The following is a 25,782-nucleotide window of genomic DNA, read 5'->3' as shown; positions in this document are numbered from 1 at the left end:
TTTAAGAGAACACAAAAAAGATCAACACACTCAGTTTGCTTCATATTTAATGGCTCGATTTAAACATAAACCCAGTTAGAACAATGGTGAGAAACAAATAGACTATCGTGTCACAACTTTGTTATTTATTTCACAATCAGGTTGAAATTTAAGCCATTTGATATTCTGGCCTGCCAGAAAGAAATGTTTGGGTAATTTAAGAGCGACCTCCTCGTGAATAAAGTCTAAGGGGCTAGTTCATCAGTAAATAAGACTATAGGTATAGTCAACATGTGTATAGTCATTACATCTCATATTCTTTCTTCAAAGCAACCAAAAATGCTAAATTCTTCACCAGAAAGGCCTCTTAAGAAAAAAACATTTTTTCATACAAATTAATATCAAACGTCATGCAGTGTTGACTTTTAGTCTACGCACAAGTATACATATCTGCTACTTTGCAACATGTTTTTTTAAATTTTGTTTCACTTTGCATGAATTTTAGTAGAAGGAAACCCGCACTAACACTACTCACGTTGAAACACAATCTGACCTTTCCTTAAGGTTTTTACCATTAAAAGGACATTTTATGTGCATAACAAGTGTATCTACAACATCAGAGTCAATGATGTGTAAACAGCAGTTGTACCTGAGAAGCTTTTGTTTAAAACTTCAAATAACCCATATAAACACAGATACCGTGATGGCAATGATAATTCTGTCCAACACAGTGATACTTTTTGTAAATTGGTTCTATGATTGAGGCTCAGTGAATTAAGAATATAATAAAAACAGTCTAACGCTATGCAATATTAACCTCCATGGAAGTTTGGGAACCTGCAATGAAATAAGGTAAAGCCTTAAAAATAAGTAGATTGTTGGGTTGAGTGTTCCTTAACAGCAGAACACTATACAGTGGTTTTAAACATGAAGAAGAAAACATGTTAATATACAAGAAATAAAAACTCAGGTTATATCCTTTTCCTCTGCAGACTCAACGGAACTCTTTAGTAATTGGCCATAATTTGTCAATTAAATGACAAAATGTGTTAAACAGAAAAGTGGATTGTCCATACGATCTGCTTCACAAAGGAAACCTGCAGTCGTGACTTAATATGACTTAATAGCAAATGCTTTTACTCGTTATAGAGTAGTTATTTCTTGAACACAGAAAGTAAGAAACAAGCAATAATAATATAATTATTTGTAATAATATTTTGCTACTGTTTTACTTTTAAAGTTGTGTCAGTGTCTTAAGGAAATAACTTCATATTCTATTCATAGTGCAACATGATTGTTTAATGTGAACATAATTGTTATAGAAATACTTATATCATGATTTGAGACATTTAGTATTTTGAGGTCTTTCTTTAATAGAGGTAAATAACAGAATATTATCTGACGCTGCTGTCTGACTTTTCTTTATTAAAAAGTTAGGTTGTCTCATCTTGGAATAGTTTTTTGGGTGATTCATTCATGTGATAAAATAATAAGTGCAGAATTCAGCTGCTCACAGGGGTTTCTTGATATTGAATGGGGTAAAAACAGCCTTTTCTTTTGATCCTTGGCTTTTAACACATTCTTTAAGAGTGACCCCGTCACTCTCAATGCCTGCTTATTTATTCAGCAACAGTACATTCTGTTAAGTAAACAGCGTACTAAATTGGGAAGACACACATGCAATTGTCTACCCAAACCTGACATATAAAATGAATCAAATCAGAAAGATGAAGTACACAAAAACTGTACATAAATACATATTCAATAACCCTAAAACTCAAAATGTCTATCAGCGTAGAACCCATTCATTCGTACTATGTCAATGTCACAAATGTCATTGTTTTTGAATCATGAGCCATACACGATAGAGGGGTCATCATAGGTCACTTTGGTAATACCTTATTCCAAAGCAAGGCTGCTTTAGTCATGTCGCTTTTGGCCATTTTGTATTTTTACTTCTTGCAGCAAAGGCAGCTGGAGTCGTCTTTAGGACAGTTTCACACGGCTTCATTGTTCGTAGAACGAGCACTTCTGGATCTTGTGAGAGGCCTTGAGACTCTAAGAGGAGGCTGAAGGAAAGCATACAAGCAAAAGGTTACCAACAGAGTTATAATGAGTTGCACAATATTTAAAGCATGCCCACATTATATTGGATTTTTCCTATTGTCAACAAATCCAGAGGTAACCAAAACTAATGCGTTAGTTTGTCTCTAGAGACTTTCTTTCCTCCACAGTCCGTCTGTAAATGAATTGTCTCAGGTCACATTTGTTTTAACACATCTTTTTCTTTTTTAAGTAACACATACACAACGTGAGCCTATGGCACAGTGAAATAGGTTCTATCAGTCTTCAGCTAGATAAACAATCCCTATTTATTGGATCAATTTCTTTCTTTCTTTTTTCTTTGTGGGATTTGCTGAGTATAAATATACTTCTTTCAGCATCACCGTGTCAAAGAGACTGATATTAGATGCTGACATTTGTGAATGAATAAATCCAGGGACTGATTATGCAGAATCATTTCCATAAATGTCAAGGCTGAAATACACTGCAAGGCAATCCACGTCAACGTGTCGACCATTTCCAAACAAGTGAGCAATTGCAATCATGCAAGCAAAGGAACACACATTCATTGGAACTAAACCACTATTCCACTAAGATCTCAACGCATCCAACTCTCCACTATTCCAGAAGTACTGAACCATGATGAATTATTCAAATAAACAGCAGCAGAAATTAGTGAATCAATGAGAAAATCTGCACTCTGAAAGGCCCGTTAGAAGCAGCTGAGCAGCCAACAGTGATGAGGCAGAATACCTCAGGAGCCTTCTTCTTAAACAGCCTGAGCTGTGGCGAGCCTGATGCTACCTGCACCTCTTTCCCCACCTCCTCAGGCTGCTCCGGAGCCAGAGGAGAGGCAGGTGGAGAGGGTGTGGAAGGTGGGGAGGACTGCGGTGTCAGCGAGGGAATTACAGGGGATTCAGACTCAGAAGGTAAAAATGTCTGGGACAGCGGGCACTTGGAGTCCCACTCTTCCAAACCCAACATCTCATACTCAGTCATGTCAAAATCCTGTCCTGTATCGTGAACAAAACGTTGATGGAAGGGATGAATAACACGTCTCTTGTCTATTTAATTCGAAGAAAAAACACTTAGTATAACTGCAATAGAATGGCACGTTTGGTCAAGGCGTTTGTGAAAGTTCATATCATGTTGCACTCTGCAAACCGCAGAGCTGAGGCCAAATAGGAAGTCAAGATTAGCCAGGGCCTATTTGTTGCAGTACAAACAAGCCCAATAAGCCTGTTGTCTTATAAGCATGTGCAGACTTATGTGCACTCAGGCAAACTTTTACATTATGTAACACAATGACAGCAGAAGGTTAAAGGAAATATTGTTTAAAAGAAGTTCAAAAATTGCACAAATGTTGTAAGGAATAAAATAATAGTTTATGTTTTCCTACTGTGCAAAAATCTCTTGAAAAGACCGAAGACTGATGAATAAAATGATCCTTATAGTTTATATTCTAATAGTTGTCCAAAAACTATAAAAATGGCCACTGTAGTTTATTTTGAGTCACTTACGCAACGCTGCTGCCATAAATACTGACTATTACCAAAACAGCTGCTGAATAAATTCCCTGTTCAGGCAATGACTCCTAAAAACTACAATTGTTAGGAAATAACCAACTATTTAAAAATAAAATGAATTTTATTACCTGTTTTTGATCTAAATGTTCAGTGGGAGCCAATGGGTTTGAGAGATAAACAAAAATGTGGCTTGGTCATGGGATTAATAATAAAGAATGAAGAATAGCACCGTAAATTAGTGGTTACACATGGTGGTTTATGCTAAAAATAGATTGTCCACAGGAGACAGGAAGCACATAGGAAGTGCATGTGCAGAAGGGGGAAAGCATCCCTCCATTCTAGCATCAACCATCTATAACTGCATCTAGGCAAAAAAAAAAAAAAAAATTCCTCATTTGTTAAAAAGAAAATTGGGTTTTAACTATGCTAATATTTCAGTTCACTGCAAGCAGTCTTTTCTTAATATAACGCCTACATTTAACAAAGCAATAATTATCAGATGAAAAACAAACAACTGTTTCCACATGATTTTGGAGAAGGAACAAGTCCCCCCAGCTCCATGTGAGTGGTATCACAGGCAGGCCAGTGAGGCCGGACCGGCTCCAAACAGGAAGGCAGGTCTAAAGTCGGGGGCCACTCAGGAAAGTAGAGGTCCTGATATCTGCCAGCTTGATCGCGCCCGAACAGGAAGACAAACCAGCCCCCGCTATCATCATATTCTCAACACCACAACGCCCCTATAATACTGGCTGGTGCTGCGCTGGCCGCAGTGACGTCTGCTCACCCTTGTTGCAGCTCTCCGACTTGCTGCGCATCATAGACCTGGTCCTCTGCGGTGCTGCAGCGGGCTGCGTGGGGCCGGCGCCGGTGTTCACAGGGTCCGACTGATAGGCGGACAGATCCTGCATGCTGAAGCTCCTCAGTCGATCCGACAGGACCCCTTGGCTCTAGAACAGGTTACACCAGATGCTTGTGTTTAGCAGCCACGAGGGACAGTTACAGCAGAGATCACCTTTAAACCGACTGACTAAAAAAGTAATAGAATCCCAATTTGTTTTGTGAACAGCAAACGGCACGACAGGCTTGTTACCCATATATGACGTGACCTTCTTTACCCCCCCAGGTCCATAGAAAAGACAAATATCTAAAGTCTGCATTACCTTTGTTGCAGCCAAAACTGCAGCTGACGCAGCAACATTCAGGCCCTTCCTCCCAAAATGCACAAGTGTGTCATAGCTTTTGTCCTTTGCTTGGCAGATGTACTCATCGATGTCCTGAAAAAAGGACACAAAAATAAATGATTGTGTCTTTTTATATCATCATCATAATGTATGCATCATGTCGTAAGCGTTGTTCTGACAAGTGTTTCTTATATTGCTGCGTGCGTTTCCTGACTCAGAGGAAAATGGAAAAGAGAAAGGGAGGAACGCCGTGACACTTCCTCCCTCCTGTCCTGCTTACACATTTTCAGCGGTTAAAGTGGAAAACAGAATTGGCACACAGGCCGTTCTGTTCTCTAGACAGCTGCTCGGATCAAATTCTATTAGTCACCAAACCATGCAGACTAACTTACAGTCAATATTATCACCAAAGCCTTTCCTTGAACTGCATAAGAAAGAACAAGGAGAGAGCCACAAAAGGACGGGTTTTCACCTTTTCTTTTGAGGAAAGTGTGGGATGAACTAATTTCCTGTATAGCACACTGGAGCCTTTAGTGTAAGGGGACAGCAGCCACACCACAAAGGCTATCTTCAGCTCATAGTAGAAAGGAATCCTGCAATAAATACACACACAAGTGATGAATCCGCTGGTACTAAAAGCATTGAAAAAAACAAAAAAAGGTTTATATGCCAGTGACAAAATGTAACATGTGACATGAAAGGTTTACTACATTAAATATCTGTGGTCACTTACCAACAAAGAAACATATCCGTAAACACTTCCACAGCAGTGTATAGGGCAAATATGATCCAGTACATCATCCATTTCACCTAAAATGTAAGATAGGTAAAGTACCTCTACTCAACACCTTGCAAAATTGTATCTCCCAACTATAAAATGCAAATAATATACTCACGTATTCTTTCACATCTTTTGACTTCACAGCTTTATAAGAGTAGTACGCTGGATATAGAGTCCCAAAAACAATTCTGGAAGACAGGAAATGTGTCCATCAACTGCAGACCCCGACCATTTGATGCAGTCCAACAGATATTTTTAAAGTGCATGAAAAAGATGTAAAATCATGACATTTTAAACATGATAAATCTTGGTTATGGAAGGTGAAGGCTACACAGATATTTTTAAACCAGGCGTTTAAAGAGATAACTAAATATCATTGTTGTTGTATATTATTATTCATGGATGCCTAACGTAACTGATGGGCAGCTTATGGCTGGAGGTCAATGTAAAACAGAAAAGGAAGAACACATGTGTAAATTGATTAATGCTGGGTTAGATTGTGCGCTGGCTGGTTCAGCCAAACAATCTGTCCATGTGCTTCACCTCAAGACACGAGTTAAAATTATCTTCCTTGTGTTTTCTTCAAATGTATTTTCGTGCGTGGGACACCTGTGCTGCTGGGTGACCCTGCAGAGACAGGACCAAGTCGAAGTGCCACAGCAACAGCTGAGAGAGCCACCTGATCAAATTACCCACCCACATCATGTTGCACCTCTCCGGCCTGAGTGTGCTCCAACAGAGTTAAGAAACACAAGGACACTAAAAATAAACAGATCGCCCGCGGGAGATGCAAGTAAACATTTTTCGTTGGACTCCAGAATGATCCACAGGGCCGCGTTGTGAGCAGGCTAAAGCGGTTCTCTGTAACAAGATCTCCTATATTCTAAATTGAATTGGCTCACTATTTTGAGTTTTGGCCTGCTGTTGGTGTAGGCTCCACATGCTCGGCAATGGAGCCGATTCATACTTTGAGCAGGTAAAAATAACCACAACTTAAATGCCGCTCTATGTTTAATCATTTCAATTCAAAGCTCGAGGAGAACACATCGGCAAACACACACAAATGTCATACTACAGGAACATCTTGCATTGTAACTTGAGAAGGCTGACCAAGCCCTTTTGTTTTGTTTCCCCAATATGGGTCATCAACAGGGATTAGACGTCCACTTGAGCATCGCTCCTTTTGTTCAGTCACCTCGCTGCTCAGTGACATTTAGCTTTTCTGGGAGTGAAAGACGTCTTTGATCATATTACCATTTCATGGATGACAGTGGATTATTCAGCCAATCACGTCCCCTCTTTGTCTGTGATTACTTATAGGCAGCGGATGAACCTAAAGGGTGTCGGGCTGCTGAGCTGCGTTCAAACAAACAGTCCACACAGGCCTCGCTCACCATTCCGTCTGCTGGAATGGCAAAGGACAATCCTGTTGAATTTAGACTATTTTTCAAGCAAAAAAAAAAAAAAGATCGGACGTGTTCTGCACGCGCTGCCGTCTGATTCCGATTCAATATTGAATCAGCGGGGGCGTGCAAAGCGCGCCGCTCACCGCGCCGTCAACGAGCAGCTCAAATAATCGCGAAACCCCGATAATAACAATTTATTATTAATCTACGTGAAGAGAAAAGGTAGGGGAGGAAAAAAAACGACTTACACCACAAGTCTCGAGATGATCCAGGAGACCATTGCGCTGGAAATGCGACGGGACGCGCCGCTCTGCAGGGAGGAGTTTCCTCCAGATGACAGACGCGTTCGGGCGCGTTCTGGCGGCCGCTTCTGGACGCGCACCGCGCACCGGCGTGATGCGCGGGAGCGAGAAGGAGGAACTCATATCCATAGATGGCGGTGTTGCATTGCACACAGATACTCGGCGTGCGTCTGGTTTAAGGCGTGTGAGGAGATGTGACGTGATCGGGAGCGTGAACCGGTTGGTTTGGAGGCAAATATGTGGGAAGGGCTGAAAGTCATTTCATCACCAATGATCATTTTTTTATTTAGTAGAATACCACAATTTCCTAAACCCAAGTGATGTCCAACTTTTGGTGCTACGTGTCATAATAAAGCTCAATATAATGTACTAGAATAATAGGACTCTTAATGGGAATGAAATTTCTGGGCCCTCCATGGACCACCATGGTGCATTAGAGCAATGGTACCTTTGTCCAGCCCTTGTCCCACATACTGAGGCCCGAGGAAAGAGGCCTGGCTTTGTACAACAACGGCTGCTGAGGGCGTGCTGGAACCAGTGAAATTCAATCCGTTTCTGTGTGTGTTGAAGCCAAGAATTATATGGTAAAAAAAAGGGGTAACTGAAATGCCTTCTTAAAAAGTACTCCACGTATCAATGTATTATTAAGGCCGCAGGTGAATTACTTGACAGTTTTTGAGATATACGTCCAGTACCAGTTTTTTGCTAGTCCGCTATTGATGAACAGCGAGCAGGGAGCTTCATCTGCTGCATTGTTCAGTTTCTAACCAGTTGAGCAGGCTGTTGCAAGGCAGCAGGTTCAAATTTCCTCAAAGCTTGCGGTTAGATAAAGCGTATAAATGTATAATTAAGTAATTGCTTAAAGCAGAAACAGTTGTAACAGAGTTTGATTATTGGCAACTTTTGATCTTAAAAGTTTATTTCCTTATTTTGTTTCCAAATCCACATAGAAAACCTATACTCACAATACTTCCACAATACGTAGATTCTGTACTAACCAACCCTTCAACTTCCTCTGCATCGTCTCTGCTGAGAAGAAACTCAATCGGGATACAAAGTCAGAATAAATGTTAATGCAAAGGAAATGGGTTAGGGTGGTCAGTGTGCATTTTTCATATGATTTCACTTAAGATGTATGAGCAGATAACGAATAGACACATATTGAGTGTACAGACCGTCAAAAGGAGAAATCCACCATATCTAGTGTCTCGGATCATGTAGGCTAGTTATCAGTAAACGAAACAGCTGTTCCATACAAAACGGATCCAAAACAGAATAGACCAACTGCTGAGTAGTGATCGAGGGCATGTATTAAGTGCAGGGTAGTTATTTAATCGCTTGTTTAGATCATAAACCTAAGTACGTCCATCACCATTCCATAACTTAGGACAGAAGATATGATGAAGCACTATAGGCACAGCAGGCTTTTCATACTTACATTATATACACTTTCAAAAACCTTCTGTTGACTTTGGAAAATAAAGACTTACCAAGGGTAACCCCCGATAATAAAAAGACAAAAAGCAAAAACACTTTTTTCTATCCGAGTAGAGCGAATGTTCTATAAAAAAAACCTTTATCTGCCGTAGCACAAAGTTAATCCCAAATGATTATGTGAAATAATAATAACGAAATGAAGCTTGGAGGATGTTCAGCACTGCAAAACCCAGCACCAGAATTGTCCTTATTGGAGTGAGTAAACCGCCTTTGACGGATCAGTGGCAGTTCACCTTAGCTCCTCAGAGCTGCCAATCTTGACTGCATTGCTTCAATGTCCTCCTCTGACTCGTCCTCTGAAGCTGCAGCAGCTGCAGCGGGCTGTATTTCAGGCAGGGCGTCTGTGACTTTGCTTGGCGCTTTGCCAAGGGCACCTATCAAGGCAAACAGAACCATGAAGCAGCACGTTCGGTATTGGGAGTTAGCAGAGTAACGCAAATGTGATTCAGACAGAAGTCTAAAACCGTGAAACAGAATAGGTTGAATACGAATTAATTACGCAAAGTCTCTTCACCTGCTGTGATGTCGAAGAGGATCTTGTCAACTTCCTCCTCTGCCGCCTCCTCCATCTCCTCTCCATCTTCCATGCTCTCAAATGTGTCTTCCAGCATTTCCTCAATGATACCAGCCTGAAAGATCAACATGTACACACAAAGCCATTGCTTAGCAACTCTTTCTTGTGAGGAATTAATGGTTGGAGGGCGGTCGGAGTACGCTACAGCATTCCATTGACTTCATTGGGGCTATTTGTGTTAGACACTGCTGCTGACCTTCATCATCTCCTTTGATAGTTCCCTCATGGTAGCCTGGATTTCTGGGATTTTGACAAGGTTCTGCATGGCTTTCATCACCTCTGTGCTCTTCTGCAGGGACCCAGCGACACGAACTAAAGCTAAAAATATTTAAAAAAAACATACATTCCCTTCACGCATAGTTCAGTGTAGAACAGAACACTTAAAGTACATGATGAAACAGTAAACAACATTTGAGATACAATGACTTTAAATATTCCTATGTTCAAGCACTCCAAAGCTCACCAAGCTGATTCTTCATGCTGAGCTGCACTGAGTTCATTTGGGCTTTGGAGGCGTACAGCTTTGTGACAGCTCGTTTTGACTGGATCATCTCCTTTGCGAGGACCACACACACGTCCCTCTGGCCCCTTTTGGCAGCGTCTTTGATGGATCTTTTCACTTTTTCTTCTTCCCTTTGAATATCTGAGGGAAAAGGAAAGGACAAATGCTATTACCACCAACACAAAGTGAAAAGATATAATTATAGTTAATTGCATGTTGTGTATAATTAAATCATGCAACACGATAGATGTGCCAGCAAAAGTACTGGTCATAGTGCAGTCATTTATAATGTTGTACTAGAATCCATGGATTGAACAATTTTCAGGCTAACAGAGTCAGTTGTCAGTTCAAACGTGTTTTAGGATTTATTCAAATTCAAATCGCCCCTTTTTTGCTTCGACATTCAAATGGAAAATAATGAGATTATATCTCCCCTTTATTTTCCGATAGTTAAAATGACACACTATTGATGAAATAACATTATAAACGTCAAGTCCGTTGATGTTCAATGGTTGTGTCAAATGTTGACTGTATCTTACCTCGAATTTGTCTGTCAATTACTCTCATTTCCTTCCTGATTTTTTGAGACCACTCAGTCACCTGAAAGTACACAATAACACAACCTGAGTTGACATTGCTCGTTAAAGTAAGTGTGATACGCTCTTTAACATAGCGTTACATGTACTATAGACTAAAGCAATTTACACCATGTTTAACAGATCCCGATGTCAGCTCCGTTAAAGCGAACACGATCACTCTTTGTTTACATTTGAGCCACAAACAGCGGAGTTTCAGAACGTATGCTAGCTGGCTAGCTCAGCACAGAAATCAAAATCCGATGGACGAATCGCTTATTAGCGCCTAGCAAGAAGCGTACACGGCTAAATACTGTAATAACAATGCGGGTTATCGCCGGGTGCTTTTACAGGGACCATTAATTTGCTATTTTACGAGACTTAACAGCAGCGTTTCGGTTAGCAAGAAGTAGCAACAGATTGGGCGAAGTACGCGGAGTTAAACTGACAGCTCGCTGTTAGCGGGGACAGAAAGGCGCAGTCGTTGTTGTCCTAGAAGAGACAGACCCCTCAAAGACAGCCCTGGTCTTCAACAGCCAGTACTCACCATCTCTTTGGGGGATCTGTCTGATGTTTTGCCGAACAGTCCCATTTTTACTACTTGGTTAAATGTCAAGCTAACCGACTTGACTAACACTAGCTAGCTAGCTGGCTCTGCCTGTTGGAACAGCACTTCCGGTTCTGGGCTTCCTCGGGCTGAGTACGAATATGAGGGAACGTTCAGTCCTCATCTAGGAAACTAGTGTCCTAGTGAGGATACAATGGAAGCAGGCACATCAACACAACTATTTGACTGTGATAAACCCTTTTAGAATGAATTTACATAAAATATATCAACAGTGCATTTGATGATCAGTCATCTTATTTGTGAGTAATCATACATATGACGTTACAGACAGGATATATGTATATACATTGTGTTTGTTGGAGTAATCAAAATGAAATATATCTGTCCGCGAAGGTATCTCAAAGTTATTTGTGAAAAAAAAAGTTATAATTTCTTTAACTTGAGTTTAATAGTTGCTATTCCTTTTGAGATAATGGCTGTAAGATGTCTATTTTAGTGAAATAATCCATATGATTAAGTTTAATCATATTTCATATGGGATTCTTTAAACTAAGCTAAAAAAAAGTTGTTATTGATGCAACTACCCAACAGCATTTTAAGTATTGCCTCTACCGCAACTTCCATTAAGATACTTGTTCCACCTTAATAATAATAGTAATAGTAATGGAATATTATTATATAGTACATAGTAGCACATTACTGCTTTTCCTACTTTAAGTATTTGTTTCCTAATAATACGTATGTGCCATTATTTAACTCGCTTGACTTTTTACTCAGCTGTATTAGTTTTCACCATGAGGGTAATTTTATGAATTTGGATTTGCAATGCTAAATTAAAGCACCAGCCTATAATGCTGGTGGTTTATTTGGTTTATTTGGCTTATTCTTTCCTCGTATTAGTTACTACATACAACACCTAAGATATGTCCATTATATGGCTTGACCCCACCTCTGTCCCCGGTGTGGGAGTTTCCCTTTCCGTAGCCTTTCAGACAGACAGCTCGTAAGCTCCATATATATGTGCAACGCCACTTTTACAGACACAACTGCCACGTGCACTCATGCGTCCTAAAGCACGTGATGCTCTTTCTTGACAGCCTAAATTGAGGGCGAACATCGCCGTAACGGGACTGCTCGCCCGACCGACTGTGACGTATTCCGCTGTCCCCTTTTTCTGGGACTTCTTTTTTGTGATATCGATGGCTGTTTCCACCAATCACAGAGGTGCAATGGGCGAGACAAGACCAATCGCAGACGTGCGGAGGCGGGCTTTCAGAAAACGCGTCTGTCGCAGCCAGCAGCCGCTGGTTTAAGGTGAGGGACCACCGAAGGGAGGGAGAATCCGGCGTGGACATCATCGCCCCCTGGGATTAACTACTCTGAATGAGTTTTCTATAAACAGCTCGACTTACATAACAGCTTGTAATCTAGTTAATACTCCCCCAGCTAGCTTCCTCGTAGTTTTTCTCAGAGCAGAGGATACACTTAATTACAATTTGTTTAGGAATAGACCGTTGTATGCAACAGCTGTGGGGGACAAGAGGTGCAGTTCAGAGCGCTCACCATGTCAGTGGTCGGGATCGATGTGGGTTACCAAAACTGTCACATCGGCGTGGCCAGGAGCGGTGGCATCGAAACCATCACCAACGAGTACAGTGACCGATGCACACCGTGAGTATGAACGTCATCGTCAGCGTGGAAAGATGTGGTCTGTTACGCAATGATCGGCGATGAGGTGTGTAGAGGCAGCAAAGAGAGGCGGTGTGATGCGGGTTCATTCATCATAAGTCATCATCAGTCGAAGGAGGTCAAACAGACAGTTGGCATGTCGGTACCCGAAAGTTGACGGAGATGAGCAACTCAAAGCAATCAGGATGTTTTCTAGAGGACGTGAAGGGCTGAATGCTGTAAAGGAAAATAAATGTGTGTTTTGATATGACATGTCTGCCAAATAGCGACATTATACTGAAGGACCAGTCCAGAATCAACAGGGCATTAACGGTGTATATCGTTTTTGTTAATAGATGATGAAATGGAAATGGAACTAATACTAATACTACAACACATTTTCATGAAAGTAAGGAGACAGCCCGGAGATGTACTCCAGTCGGCATCCTGCAAACAAGGATGTGCAGCTGAAAAAAAGAGGATGAGCATCACACCTTTGAGTGAATGTTTGTGGCAAGGGGACACTGAGGAGAGACTTGTCCCTGTCACCCAGTTTAAAATGGATCCCTCAACCTTGTATGACTAGACACATTCATCTCTGTCTTTAAAGAAGAAGGTCTGTCTGCTAAAATAAATGAGTTATATGAGTTAGGGAGGGTTTCTTTTCCTTCAGAATGAGCTCATATTTGAAGATGAACTGTTCTGTCTCACTGCCCTAGTTTGTGGTTGTTCCTCAGACTCCCTTGTGAAAATTCCTAAATTGAAATGTCTCAGCGCTCGACATTTGATTCTGTCTGCGTCAATTAGAGTTCTTCCCGTTTGCCACATCCGGTATTATTTCTGCTCTACCTAATTTGCTGATACATTTGTCTTCCATAAAGGGCTTGTGTATCTTTGGCCTCCAAAAACCACATGATTGGAAATGCTGCCAAGAGTCAAGTAAGATCGTCCATGGCAGTTTGTCTAAACTGTAATAAATCCAACATAACACTGAAACGATTAAATACATTAAAATAAATACATTGTCCTAATGATGTTCACATTTACAAAATATACTATTTGCACTGAGTGTCTTCTTATTTCAGATGACAACAAACTTCAAAAATACAGTTCATGGATTCAAAAAGTTCCACGGCAGAGCGTTCGATGACCCGTTCGTCCAAGCGGAAAAACCCAAACTGCCTTACAGCTTACATAAACTGCCCAATGGAAACGCTGGAGTTAAGGTGAATTACTGTACAACCTTCCAGCATGTTTCTTTTCCCTCTTTCTTTCTGACCCCGACCCTTCTTACGCCGTCGCTGCACACCTTCGGTATTCAAATTCAACCACAAAGCTGATTGGTGAACGGGACGCTCAGATGTTTTTGGAACTCATTGACTGTGTGCTTAATGTACCTTGTATTGTATCATGTCAAAAGGTGCGTTATTTGGATGAGGACAAAGTGTTCACGGTGGAGCAGATCACAGGGATGCTGCTCACCAAGCTGAAGGAGACGTCAGAGAGCGCCCTGAAGAAGCCCGTGGTGGACTGCGTCATCTCTGTGAGTGAGAAAAACCATCAGCGCAACGCTCAAAGTGTGTCAATGATACATGTGGAGTTCTGTGCTGTTGTGTTCTACAGGTCCCGAGTTTCTTCACCGATGCTGAAAGGCGATCGGTGTTCGATGCAAGTCAAATAGCGGGGCTGAACTGTTTACGTCTCATCAACGACACCACTGCAGGTCAGTGTTTTCATCACGGTGACATTTTATTTTTAATGGGTGCAATGGACATTTTCTTTGCGTGTCCAGCTTTGGGAATTTCATGAATCCTTCCTTCAAGTTTATATTGAGTTTTTAATATTTTTGGTCTATTCGTATTCACATTCACAGTGGCTTTGGCCTACGGGATCTATAAGCAGGACCTTCCTACTCCGGAAGAGAGGCCAAGAAACGTGGTATTTGTTGACATGGGACATGCGTCCTTCCAGGTCTCCCTCACTGCCTTCCACAAAGGCAAACTCAAGGTCAGCCTTCCGCCCGCTGCAATTCACAGGTTACACCCGCAGCTGTTGAACCCCACTCAGCGTTCGATTCTGCCCCGTCAGGTCCTCGCCACGGCGTTCGACCTCCACCTTGGCGGGCGCAATTTTGACGAGGCACTGGTGGATTTCTTCTGCGAGGAGTTTAAAAGCAAGTACAAGCTAAATGTGAGGGAGAACCCGAGGGCTCTGCTGCGGCTGCACCAGGAGTGTGAGAAACTGAAGAAGCTAATGAGCGCCACCTCCTCCGATCTGCCTCTGAACATCGAGTGCTTCATGAATGACATCGATGTTTCCAGCAGGATGAACAGGCACAACTTGGAACTTTTACCCCTTAATTGTGCATCTCTTTGGTGGAAAATCTACCTTTAGAAATTCACGTTTCTTCCTCACTTGCAACCTACAGGGGCCAGTTTGAAGACAGGACTGCTCAATATCTGATGAGAGTGGAGACGCCACTGAAAGCAGTCCTTGAGCAGTCAAGTATGTGCCGCAAATGAACTCCTGAGGGTGTATTTCTCTGATACTGCGTAGAGTAAGAATCTACTCCGTCCTGCGTGTTTGGTGAGCAGAGCTGAGTCGGGATGATGTCTACGCTGTGGAGATAGTTGGAGGAGCCACAAGAATCCCAGCGGTCAAAGAGAGGATCGCAAAGTTTTTCGGCAAAGACATCAGCACCACGCTCAATGCAGACGAAGCGGTCGCCAGAGGCTGTGCACTCCAGGTACGGCTCGTTCCCCGACACTAACGGATCGTGTTTTCCAGTTTCCTGTAACTCGTATAATGCAGTTAATGTGCACGTGTGAATGGAGTGACACGTGCGGTTTGTTTTTGGTGTAGTGTGCCATTCTGTCTCCAGCATTTAAGGTGCGGGAGTTCTCCATCATTGACGTGGTTCCCTTTCCCATTACTCTTCGCTGGAAAACACCTACAGAGGATGCACTGGGGTAGATTGGAGTACATGTTGACTTACTTTTTAATCATCGTGCATGGCAAAGCCAATACAGCTGTCTTTGTTCTTTCTAACCCTAACCCCTAACCCTAACCCTGGGAAATCAAGCTTGGTCAGCTCGTGGTTTTAACAGCCCGACGGAGCTTTTTTCCCACCTTACTGTATTTTTGTCACAGTGAGTGCGAGGTGTTCAGCAAGAATCACCTTGCTCCATTTTCCAAAGTCATCACCTTTCACAAGAAGGAGCCCTTTGACCTTGAAGCCTTCTACAGCTGCCCTCAAGAGCTCCCCTACCCAGACCACAGGATAGGTAACTCTGCTCATCGTCCCCTCCCCTACGTTTTTATGGATGGCCCACGAGGGGTGGCTGAGTTCTAATGAGCCAGTCAAACAAATGGTTGTGGCGGGAGGAAAGTTGGGGGTGGGGCTTGGGGGCTCTTCTGTCTCTTCGGGGCATATGTTGAGGGCGTTTAATTGAAGCTTTATATCAAACTACTCCTTTTGTTCATCCATCTGCCACCAGGATGTTTCTCCGTACAGAATGTGGCTCCGCAGCCCGACGGAGAAAGCTCTAAAGTGAAGGTGAAAGTGCGCGTTAACGTCCATGGCATCTTCAGCGTGTCCAGCGCCTCTCTGATTGAAAAACAGAAAGGGGAGGACATGCAAATCGACTCGGAGCCGATGGTGCAGACCGAAGGCGGAGCAGAGGAACAGGAGCTTCTTTTAGTGCAATCGAGGAAATATGTATAATTCCTTTGCATTTGTCTAATTGCTTTTTTTATAGTTACAACTCAAATACAAAATATTTTGTTGTAACGGACCAGGGACTTTGATGAAATAGCTGAATGTTGTGTCTCAGACCAAAATGCAGGTGGACCAGGAAGGCCAAGGTCAGGGGGACCAGCAGAACGAGGACAACGGTTCCAACACTAAGGTCAGCTGGACATTTGTTTTGATTCCATGGCAGTATCCTGTGTTGATGTGCAGATATGAGAAGTCTTTTCTGGTTTCCAAATCCAGGATTGGGCGTGTGGGGAAAAGACGGACGCAGCAGCAGTAGCAGCAGGAGGGAGCGAACCCAGAGTCCAAGTGAAAAGTACCGAGCTGCCCGTGGTGGCCAACAACATCCGACAGCTCGACCGTGACGTCCTCAAAGACTTTGTGGATTGTGAGGTGAGTGCTCCGTCCTGCCTCCGGAAAAGCCGAGGCCCGATTGAAATGCTTCCTACCAGCGCACTAATGGAGGGAAGTGTTCTGTACTCTTTGTGTTGTGAGCTGGGATGGTTTCCCAAGGTGACACTTTATGTGTGGGTCAATAAGACTTTTGTTTATCTTTTGGCTCAAGGCTTGGAATCCTTTTTTTCCAACCAGCTACAATGACAGTTGGTTTTGTGTTCATTCAACTGAACTTCTTTTTGCTGTTATGGGACATTTTTTTGTATTTTATTCTCACAGCACCAGATGATCATCCAGGACAAATTTGTCAAAGAGCTCAATGATGCCAAAAATGCTGTTGAGGAGTACGTATACGAACTTCGGGACAAACTTTGTGGGATCTATGAAAAGTATATCACGCTGGATGTGAGCGCTGCTTTCTTAAATATTTTTGATGTACCAAGCAAGTTTTCTATATCTGTATTTACCTAAAATTGTTTTTATGTCTGGCCATTAATAACAGGACAGTAACCGGCTGACACTGATGCTGGAGGACACAGAGAACTGGCTGTATGAGGAGGGAGAGGACCAACCCAAACACGTCTATGAGGAGAAGCTGGATGCCCTCAAGGTTTCTTTTATTCATTCATTATTCCTAATTTTTTTAATTAACTACAACAAAGGGAGCTGAATCAACTGCCTGGGCTCGACTGAGGTTAAGAGGTGAAAGTTGAGGTTAAAGTGAGTCAAGATTTGTGTGTAATTCTGTTGCTCCAGACGTTGGGTCAACCCATTCAGGATCGGCACAGAGAGCACGAGGACCGGCCGAGGGCTTTTGAAGAGCTGGGAAAGAAAATACAACTCTGTATAAAGTTTGTTGATTCCTATAAACAGAAGGTAAGTCTTACACATCTTTAATAATTGACTAATAATACAAATTGCGAGAGCAATTGTAATGTCTTTCACGAGTGTGATATTTAAGACTCTGCACACTCTCATGTTTGTGTGTCAATTAATGCTTTTTTCAGTTTGGTTTCAGTGACACCTACTGAAAATGTTTTGGATTTGTAACTTTTGTAATTTCCTTCACAAATCGTCCCCCAGGATGAGCAATACCTGCAGCTGAGTGCAGAGGAAATGATCGCTGTGGAGAGGTGTGTGAGTGACAGCATGGTTTGGATGAACAGCAGGATGAACGCACAGAGCAAACTTGGCATTACTCAAGACCCCGTTGTCAAAGTGGCAGACATCATCGGCAAAATACAGGTATGTGACTGACTTTTTAAAATGTAACTACGGAGTTAATTAGCAGTGTGTTTCTTTTGCCAACGAGTCCATGCTTGTTAATCGCCAGGAACTGGAGGATGCGTGTAACCCATTGATGAACAGGCAAAGACCCACCGTGGAGGAGGCAGCTGAAGTGATTGACCAAAGCAGTGCGGCTCACAATGGCCCTGCAGAGAAGCAAGCGGCAGCAGGAGGGCAGGGAGATGCAAAGGGAAGCCAGCAGGCAACGCGCGGCACGAAAGAGATGGAGGTGAACTGAGACCGGTGCCTGAGAAGCAAACTCCTAAATCATCCCTGCGTTTACCACAGCTGACCGTTTAGACCGTAGGAACGTCAACTGTTTCAATCGACTGTTTCCCAATCGTCACCGGCTACTTCTGTGGATTTGGGACTTTTTGTTTTATTGTTTCAATCTGTATTTGCGTCAATGGTGTGCTTTACTCCCTCAAAGATTTTACATACTTAATAAATGAAAGAATGATGCAACAGTTGAAACTCTGAATCTGATGTTACACTGTTTCTTTCGTGCCACACAGGACGGATCCTTGTCTTCGCGTTCCGTGTGTCTCATATGAACCCAGTATCGACAGTAAATCTTTCCCTTTTAAAAAGGAATGTTGTATGCAATGATCCAACTTATACATATTTGTGTCTAATGAGCTTGAAATGATGACCATGTCTTTAAAAGCTGTAAATACTATTTAAGTAAATTAAAGCGGCCAGCGTATATAAAATATTCATGAAGAACATATTCCTAGTAGACTAGTGTTTGAGAAACACCAAATGTCTTTATTAGGCGATTGGTTTCTTTTTTGTTTTCTGGCATTTTCCACATTTAAATAAAGAGATTCTGGACTGTAACACCCGATACTACGTCTGCTCCTTCTTCTACACAGTTACCTGATCTGCAATAATACAAAATAAGAGGCACCCTCTCATAAGGCTGCTCAAAAAACTATACAGTAGGTTCATTTTTTACTGTTCTGAAGAATCTAAAGATCAAACTGAACGTCTCTGATTACACAGGTGTCATCCTTTTAATTGTGCAGGTAAAATTACAATTTAAAGGATAATGTGTACGGAGCTCTGAAGTGAATTAATACATTGGAAATGAATGAATGAATAAGGTGAATAACAACAGATGAAGTGTTCAATAAAAAGAAACTATTAATAGAATACACTGTCTAGATTCTTATTTAATTTCAGCAGTTTTATTTTAGAAATCATTTTTCCCCCCTAAGTTTTGTTAATCAAGACAGACATGGCAGAGTGTGTGAGTTGTGTGATTGTGATTTTAAGAGCTGTCAATCAATTGTGGAACGCATTTTCTTTCTTTTTTTAGCATATTTAGAACAGATTGTATCAGTAAAATAATCATCTGACTAAGCGACTATGATAATGATCATGATCAAGAATATTTTATTAGAATGAGTTGAGTTTTAAACAATATTTTATATTAAATATGTTGTCTATTTGCACTCATCTGATTGTCACAGTATGTTATTTACAGTATATTATTTACTTATTTAATTTGATCCGTTGGGTTCTTCCTATAATCGAAGCATAACCTAATGTTAGGACCATGTTATGACTTTAATTCACTTGTAAACGAGGTGAAAGTTGTGTATGCGACATAAACAGGAAGAAGGAGGCGTGGCCAGCGAGAAACCCTCTTTGTTGTCAAGTGACGTAGCGTGTGACGTGGACACGAGAGTAACGGGCGGATATTTTCAAAATGGAGGAAATGGCAAAGTTTTGGAGGGGAACACAAGAACAACATTTATTTGCCCTCTGAGAGCCCACACGCCGACTATCGATGCCCTCGGTCGGCGGAGGAATACTTTTACGAGCTTGCATGCGTCTGCAAGCCGGAAAACAGGCGCGATGAGTGTTTCCATCGGCGAGAAGATCGAGGTGAGTCCTTTTGTGTGAGCTAACGCCCACAAGGCGCCTCCAAAATAACCGCAACCCTGCGAGTTACCGTCGGCTACGATAACGACCCGGGCCGGCTGTCGAACCGCTGCTCCACATGTTTCTACCTTCAACTGTGACCCAATTCAACTGAAATGTGTCACACGATGAACTCCGGTACTGTTGTCACGTTGACGCCATTCAACCAACGTCAGCCAATAGCGATTCGCGCTTGCTTCTGTGTCGGTTGGTTCATCTCATTCATTCACATCCCCAAAATGCTCGTGTATTTCACTTTATTTCATTTGTAAATTTGCGATTATTTCCCTGTTGTTGGGGGGCTTCGGCCTCACGCTTGCATCCCCTGTACTGCGGTGTGTAACCTTACCCTTAATTACTATCGCGGGTCCACTTTCTCCCCCCCTGGGGGAGGGAGTGGGGGGGGGGGGGGGGCAGATCTGTCGTTGACCACGCTGCTTAGAAACGGGCTCCGAGTGGTCCTCGTTAGCGGGAAGAGAGCCGGGATGAATGGAGCTTTCTGGTTGGCCGAACGACCCCGTCAGCTGTCGGTGGCTTCGTGTGACAGATTTCTCCAACGCGCAGCGGTTAGATTTTGGGATTGTCGTTGAGCCGCGGACCCGTTATGTCGCAGGCTGGAGGAACGCGGTGCGATCAGGATGTTCACTGTTGCTTCAAAAATGTCTCTGCTGACATCCAAGTCAACAGAGCATGAGGCGTGTTCATCTTACGCTCTGCGGCTAAGGATCGAGGTACCGTGCTTTTAAAGATCCCGTCGGATGGGATCAAAATAGAACTAATCTGTTGTCTTGTAAATCTCATTTGGACATATTTCTATCTCCTCTCCGATGTAGGATTTCAAGGTCCTCACCCTCCTCGGCAAAGGCTCCTTTGCGTGTGTTTACCGGGCCAAATCGGTGAAGACTGGCCTGGAGGTCGCCATCAAAACGGTAAGAATCCCACCATTTACCCCTGATGTCAGTGCCATAAGGTCATTATCATTGCCCGCTGTACCTGCGGAGTAGACTCTTAACCAACTCCCAACTCCAACAGTCTGGATCATTCACACCTTAATTGTCTCCCGAGGGCTTCTTGTGGTCCCTTGCCCCCCCCCCTCCTCCTCTTTGTCGGCGACAGATTGACTATCAGCCAGCGGACCAAACCACCGCGCAGCAGCGCTGTAACACACGGCCCGTTGATCCTATGAGCGACAGGTGTATAATTATCTGTGTTGATCCCATCTGCAGATTGACAAAAAAGCAATGCACAAGGCCGGTATGGTGCAACGTGTGATCAACGAGGTGGAGATTCAGTGCCGGTTGAAACATCCTTCTATACTTGAGGTAACGTTGCACACCGCATTTGTTGTGGTACCGTAGCTTATTATTACATCACAAGTATTCTGCTAGTTGTCATTTAGAAGTTCTTCTGTTTATTTTTATGTTAGAAACCCCAAAACATTTTAAGAAGAACGTAAATGAGCCTTTCAGTTAAAGACAAAGAGCCCTAATTGTACAAATCCCACCTACAGTTCGAGATCCTCCTAAAGATCTGAGTGATGGCCGCGCTTGAGTCTGCGCACATGAGCGTTGTGCTATCGTTGTCATGGTTATGTGATGGTGAGCCCAGCGTGGTTCAGTGTTACCATCTTAAAGTCTTAAAGATTAACCAAGAGAAGAGCTCTGTCACTGCCTCTAGATTCTGTTTAGACAAGTAATGTATAGATTCTATAAAACTATTTTCTGGACATTCTCACTCTGACATGTTAATAAATACTGTATTATGTATTTATTTAAGCTCTACAACTACTTTGAAGACAGCAACTACGTGTACTTGGTGTTGGAGATGTGCCACAATGGGGAGATGAGTCGGCACCTTAAAGAGCGGAAAATGTCTTTCTCCGAGGATGAAGGTCAGCCAATTACTTTAGTTTGACCATACAACTCAAATGATATTGCAGTACATGGGTTTCATGAGGTTCAATTTTGGATTTGCCAACCTTTTGTTTATTTTTTGCTCCACAGCAAGACATTTCATGCATCAAATATTGAAGGGGATGCTTTATTTACACACCCACGGCATCCTGCATCGAGATCTGACGCTGTCGAACCTTTTGCTGACGAGCAACATGAACATTAAGATCGCAGACTTTGGCCTCGCCACTCAGCTCAAACTCCCAAATGAAAAGCACTTCACCATGTGTGGGACGCCCAACTACATCTCCCCGGAGGTGGCCACCCACAGCGCCCACGGTCTTGAATCCGATGTCTGGTCCCTGGGCTGCATGTTCTACGCCTTTCTGATGGGCCGCCCCCCGTTTGACACTGACACGGTCAAACACACTCTGTCTAAAGTGGTTCTCGGCGAGTACGATATGCCGAGCCACATTTCTCCAGAGGCTCAGGATCTGATCCATCTCCTGCTGCAGAGGGACCCCGGCCATCGTCCCAGCCTCTCTGCAGTGCTGGACCACCCGTTCATGACCCAGAACCGGCTGGTTAGGACCAAGGAGCTGGGGGTGGGGGAGGACGGTTCCATGGACAGCGGCATTGCCACCATCTCCACGGCCTGCACCTCCTCCACCTCGGCCGGCAGCAATAGCCGCCTCCAGAGGAGGACCAGGCACGTGATTGGCTCAGCCCTGCCTAACCGAATGATGCCTATTCCAATCCTCCCACGCCAAACCAACCCCGCCTGCTATGAAGACGGCGACCAGTGGCAGCAGCAGCATCAGGCGGAGCGATTTCACAGAGAGGGGAGGAGCAGGGGGGTTCAAGGTGGAGACAGCGGGCAGCCTCACTCTCGCTACCTGAGGAGGGCTCACTCGTCAGAATGCTCCGGCACGTCGGCCTCCGGCCACGGGCCGAGTCACGCCGAGCTCGGGAGATGTCACTCCGAGGAGAATCTCACTGGTTTGGAAAGAACGGTCTTCCCGATGTCCTCCACCCCGCACCCGTTTTCACAGCACGGAAAGCACCCGTCCCCCCCCGCCAAGCAGTCCCCAAAGTAAGTAGTCTCTCTATTTATTTACCTTTTTAAAAAATATTTTTGACATCAAACAAGCAAACAAAAAGACTAACAGGTTGCACTTTCTGTTTCAGCTCCGGGTATTTGTTTCCCTCACAGATTGCACATCCACCAAACTCGCAATTTCAAGACCTGGAGGGAGTTACGAATTGGCTCAACAATGAGGGTAAGATTGAAGTTGTTTTATTGTCGGTGCCTAAGAGATTTTAGCATTGTTAGCTCAGTTTTATTCCACAGCTGATGTTCTTGTTCAGGGGTATATAAATGAGGGGGAATATAACTTGATGAATAAATAATTGAAATGAAAAAGTCTCTAAATGCAGTTAAAACCAAATGTGTCACCAGATGTTTACAAATGCTTCCTATTCCTTCTCAGGTTCTGGGCAGAGACCCACAGACAACAGCACTCACAGCAGCGGCGGCGGCAGCTTCCACAGCAGCAGAGGTCCTTTGGGGGTCCACAATTCCTGGACAGACAAACCCATGAGCCGAGGTGTAAACCCTCATCACAACCTGGCCTCCAGCTGCGACTCGTACAGGGAGAATCTACCCGGAGCAGAGTTCCAACCTCCTCGCGGCAGCGAATTAAAGCTCCCACCCGGCGTGGCTAAAGAGAAGAAAACGCTGCGAGACGTCGTCCCGCCTCTGTGCGCGTCCAGATTAAAGCCCATCCGACAGAAAACCAAAAACGCCGTGGTAACGTATTGCTCATATTGTTTTGATAAGCCGTTGAAGGTGCGCCGTGCTGGCAGTGTACATAACGGTCTGATTTGTTTCCTACAGGTGAGCGTCCTGGACACGGGGGAAGTGTGTATGGAGTTGTTAAAATGCCACGGTGGTCAAGAGAGGGTCAAAGAAGTCCTTCGGATTTCCTGTGACGGTTCGATGGTGAGCTCACTGACCTGCATTGGGAAGCACGTCTTCGATGTGTTCTACGTGTGACTTGTAGAGTGATGAGTCTAATGTAGCATCGTATGACATTAAGCTTGTTGTCGTCTCTTTTTAGGTGACAATATACCAGCCCAATGGTGGGAAGGGGTTTCCTGTCTTGGACTGTCCTCCTGCTCCTCCAGAAGATATTCTGATCTGTAGCTACGAGGACCTTCCAGGTATTGTGATGGATGCATCAAACCCAGCAACCTGTGTTGGCATAGAAATTGTATGCTATTTGATTTATTGATTTTTATTTTGTCACAGAAAAATACTGGAAGAAGTACCAATACGCCTCCAAGTTTGTGCAGCTCGTGAAATCCAAAACTCCTAAAGTGACCCTTTACACCAAATATGCAAAGGTCATGCTGATGGAGAACTCTCCCAATGCAGACCTGGAAGCTTGCTTCTATGACGGTGAGTCCCGTGTGCGAGTTGAACCGTGTGAACCAGCTGAGAGAGAGACAGACAGACGGCACTGACCTTTTCCTGTCCGAGTCTGCGTCTAAAAAGCTTCATATGCTCTCGCGGTTTCGTAGGCGCGAAGACTCACAAGACGTCCGAGCTGGTGCGAGTGGTGGAGAAGAGCGGGAAGTCGTACACCGTGAAGGGCGAGGCGGGGCTGAGTGGCCTGAGCCCGGAGAGCCGGCTGCACGTGGAGCTGTCCGATGAGGGCCACAGCATGTGTTTGTCCCTGGAGGCCGCCATCACCGCCGAGGAGCAGCGCAGCACCAAGAAGGTCCCCTTCTTCCCCATAACGATTGGCAGGTGAGAAAAACGGTTGAAGATACGGTTATAATTACACTCTGGGTTTCCTCGTGTGGCTAATGTTCGTTGTGTGTGCGTCTCCCCCTCTCAGGAGACCTGCCAACCCAGACACTCCGGGCTCGTCAGCCCTGCCCCCCCACCCGGTGCCTCCTGATACTTCACCTCCTAAACCTCCTCAAATCACTCCTTCGGTGAGTGTCTCACAGCCAAACACAGGGCTTACAAACAGGACTTTAAACAGAGATTTATGATGCAATTTCTCTTCAGATGATCTCCTACGATGGGTCAGATTTCACCACGGCCAGTGTGAGTAAGAAATGCTCCCCACTGCAACAGGACACGGTGCAAAAAAACACGGGAAAAGTGGTGAAGTCCATATTCGTGCCCAATGTCGGATGGGCGTCCCAGGCAAGAGACGAATAAATCGAGCTAACGTTCTCTAACCAGCATGCAATGGCCTTTGATGTAAACGACTGAAATCTCTGTTCTTGCGACTGCAGCTGACGAGCGGAGAGGTGTGGGTGCAATTCAACGACGGCTCTCAGCTGGTGGTTCAGGCCGGAGTTTCCTGCATCACCTACACGTCTCCTGAGGGGAGGATCACCAGGTGCAAAAACACGCCAAGAGGCGCGACGTCACTTTTTGGGCTCTTGTGCTCGTCGGTTCCGGTTAACGCTTGTCTGGTCCGCAGGTACAAGGAGAACGAGAAGTTGCCCGAGCACGTCAAGGAGAAACTGCACTGTCTCTCCACCATCCTGGGACTGCTGGCCAACCCCACAGCGTATCATCCACAAGCTCATTAACACCACCCAACATCCCAGCAGCACTGAGCCACGGAAACCTTTGTATTGCCTTTTGTCTTGTAAATAGATCTTTGTTTTTGTTTTTTTACATGTACAGAAGACTAAGATTATGAAAATATATATTTTTATTTTAATAAGCAACCATTTTGTGTCAGTGGATTTGATGAAAAAAGTTTTGAAACTGTCTGATGAAATGATTCATAAACGCTGAGTCAATAAACATCTGGAGGCTGGGGTTCAGAAATGTTGCTCCGTTTTGCAGTTTTCTGTTTGCACTCACAAAGGA

General features: G+C 43.8%; 4 protein-coding genes across 6 annotated transcripts; 2 read left to right on the top strand and 2 right to left on the bottom strand.

Annotated features, from left to right (window-relative positions):
* Positions 1-30: 30 nt before the first annotated feature.
* Positions 31-7,426, bottom strand: reep1 (receptor accessory protein 1). 2 transcript variants are annotated; one of them, XM_040199446.2, is made up of 8 exons: positions 7,186-7,426; positions 5,647-5,719; positions 5,484-5,560; positions 5,223-5,343; positions 4,730-4,843; positions 4,354-4,516; positions 2,797-3,056; positions 31-2,048 (listed from the first exon to the last, which is right to left on the bottom strand). In XM_040199446.2, exons 1-8 carry the CDS (start codon positions 7,215-7,217, stop codon positions 1,977-1,979), a joined length of 912 nt encoding a protein of 303 aa, XP_040055380.1. In that variant the 5' UTR covers positions 7,218-7,426; the 3' UTR covers positions 31-1,976. The 2 variants fall into 2 exon arrangements, with proteins under 2 accessions (XP_040055380.1, XP_077946046.1); XM_078089920.1 differs by lacking the exon at positions 7,186-7,426 and adding an exon at positions 6,786-6,936.
* A 714-nt stretch (positions 7,427-8,140) lies between these two features.
* chmp3 (charged multivesicular body protein 3) lies at positions 8,141-11,202 on the bottom strand. The gene is made up of 6 exons (XM_040199447.2): positions 10,935-11,202; positions 10,352-10,412; positions 9,774-9,953; positions 9,507-9,628; positions 9,251-9,365; positions 8,141-9,110 (listed from the first exon to the last, which is right to left on the bottom strand). Exons 1-6 carry the CDS (start codon positions 10,977-10,979, stop codon positions 8,971-8,973), a joined length of 663 nt encoding a protein of 220 aa, XP_040055381.1. The 5' UTR covers positions 10,980-11,202; the 3' UTR covers positions 8,141-8,970.
* Positions 11,203-12,208: 1,006 nt separating this feature from the next.
* hspa4l (heat shock protein 4 like) lies at positions 12,209-18,900 on the top strand. Of its 2 annotated transcripts, none has more exons than XM_078089919.1 (19): positions 12,209-12,626; positions 13,505-13,562; positions 13,709-13,849; positions 14,044-14,166; positions 14,247-14,346; positions 14,497-14,630; positions 14,712-14,956; positions 15,052-15,128; positions 15,218-15,369; positions 15,486-15,592; positions 15,774-15,907; positions 16,121-16,341; positions 16,457-16,531; positions 16,618-16,770; positions 17,053-17,178; positions 17,276-17,383; positions 17,530-17,649; positions 17,857-18,018; positions 18,107-18,900. In XM_078089919.1, exons 1-19 carry the CDS (start codon positions 12,520-12,522, stop codon positions 18,296-18,298), a joined length of 2,535 nt encoding a protein of 844 aa, XP_077946045.1. In that variant the 5' UTR covers positions 12,209-12,519; the 3' UTR covers positions 18,299-18,900. The 2 variants fall into 2 exon arrangements, with proteins under 2 accessions (XP_077946045.1, XP_040056253.2); XM_040200319.2 differs by having other exon boundaries at positions 12,223-12,626; positions 16,121-16,311.
* An 820-nt stretch (positions 18,901-19,720) lies between these two features.
* plk4 (polo-like kinase 4 (Drosophila)) lies at positions 19,721-25,740 on the top strand. Its single transcript, XM_040199601.2, has 15 exons — positions 19,721-19,953; positions 20,823-20,918; positions 21,216-21,311; positions 21,766-21,880; positions 21,993-22,974; positions 23,070-23,161; positions 23,372-23,691; positions 23,779-23,883; positions 24,002-24,104; positions 24,193-24,342; positions 24,465-24,693; positions 24,785-24,884; positions 24,961-25,101; positions 25,194-25,300; positions 25,385-25,740. The coding sequence occupies exons 1-15, from the start codon at positions 19,924-19,926 to the stop codon at positions 25,494-25,496; spliced, it is 2,778 nt and encodes a 925-aa protein (XP_040055535.2). The 5' UTR covers positions 19,721-19,923; the 3' UTR covers positions 25,497-25,740.
* Positions 25,741-25,782: the final 42 nt, after the last annotated feature.

Source organism: Gasterosteus aculeatus, chromosome 15, assembly GCF_964276395.1.
Source record: "Gasterosteus aculeatus chromosome 15, fGasAcu3.hap1.1, whole genome shotgun sequence".
Classification (NCBI taxonomy): Eukaryota; Metazoa; Chordata; class Actinopteri; order Perciformes; family Gasterosteidae; genus Gasterosteus; species Gasterosteus aculeatus.
This window is presented reverse-complemented; position numbering and strand designations above follow the sequence as displayed.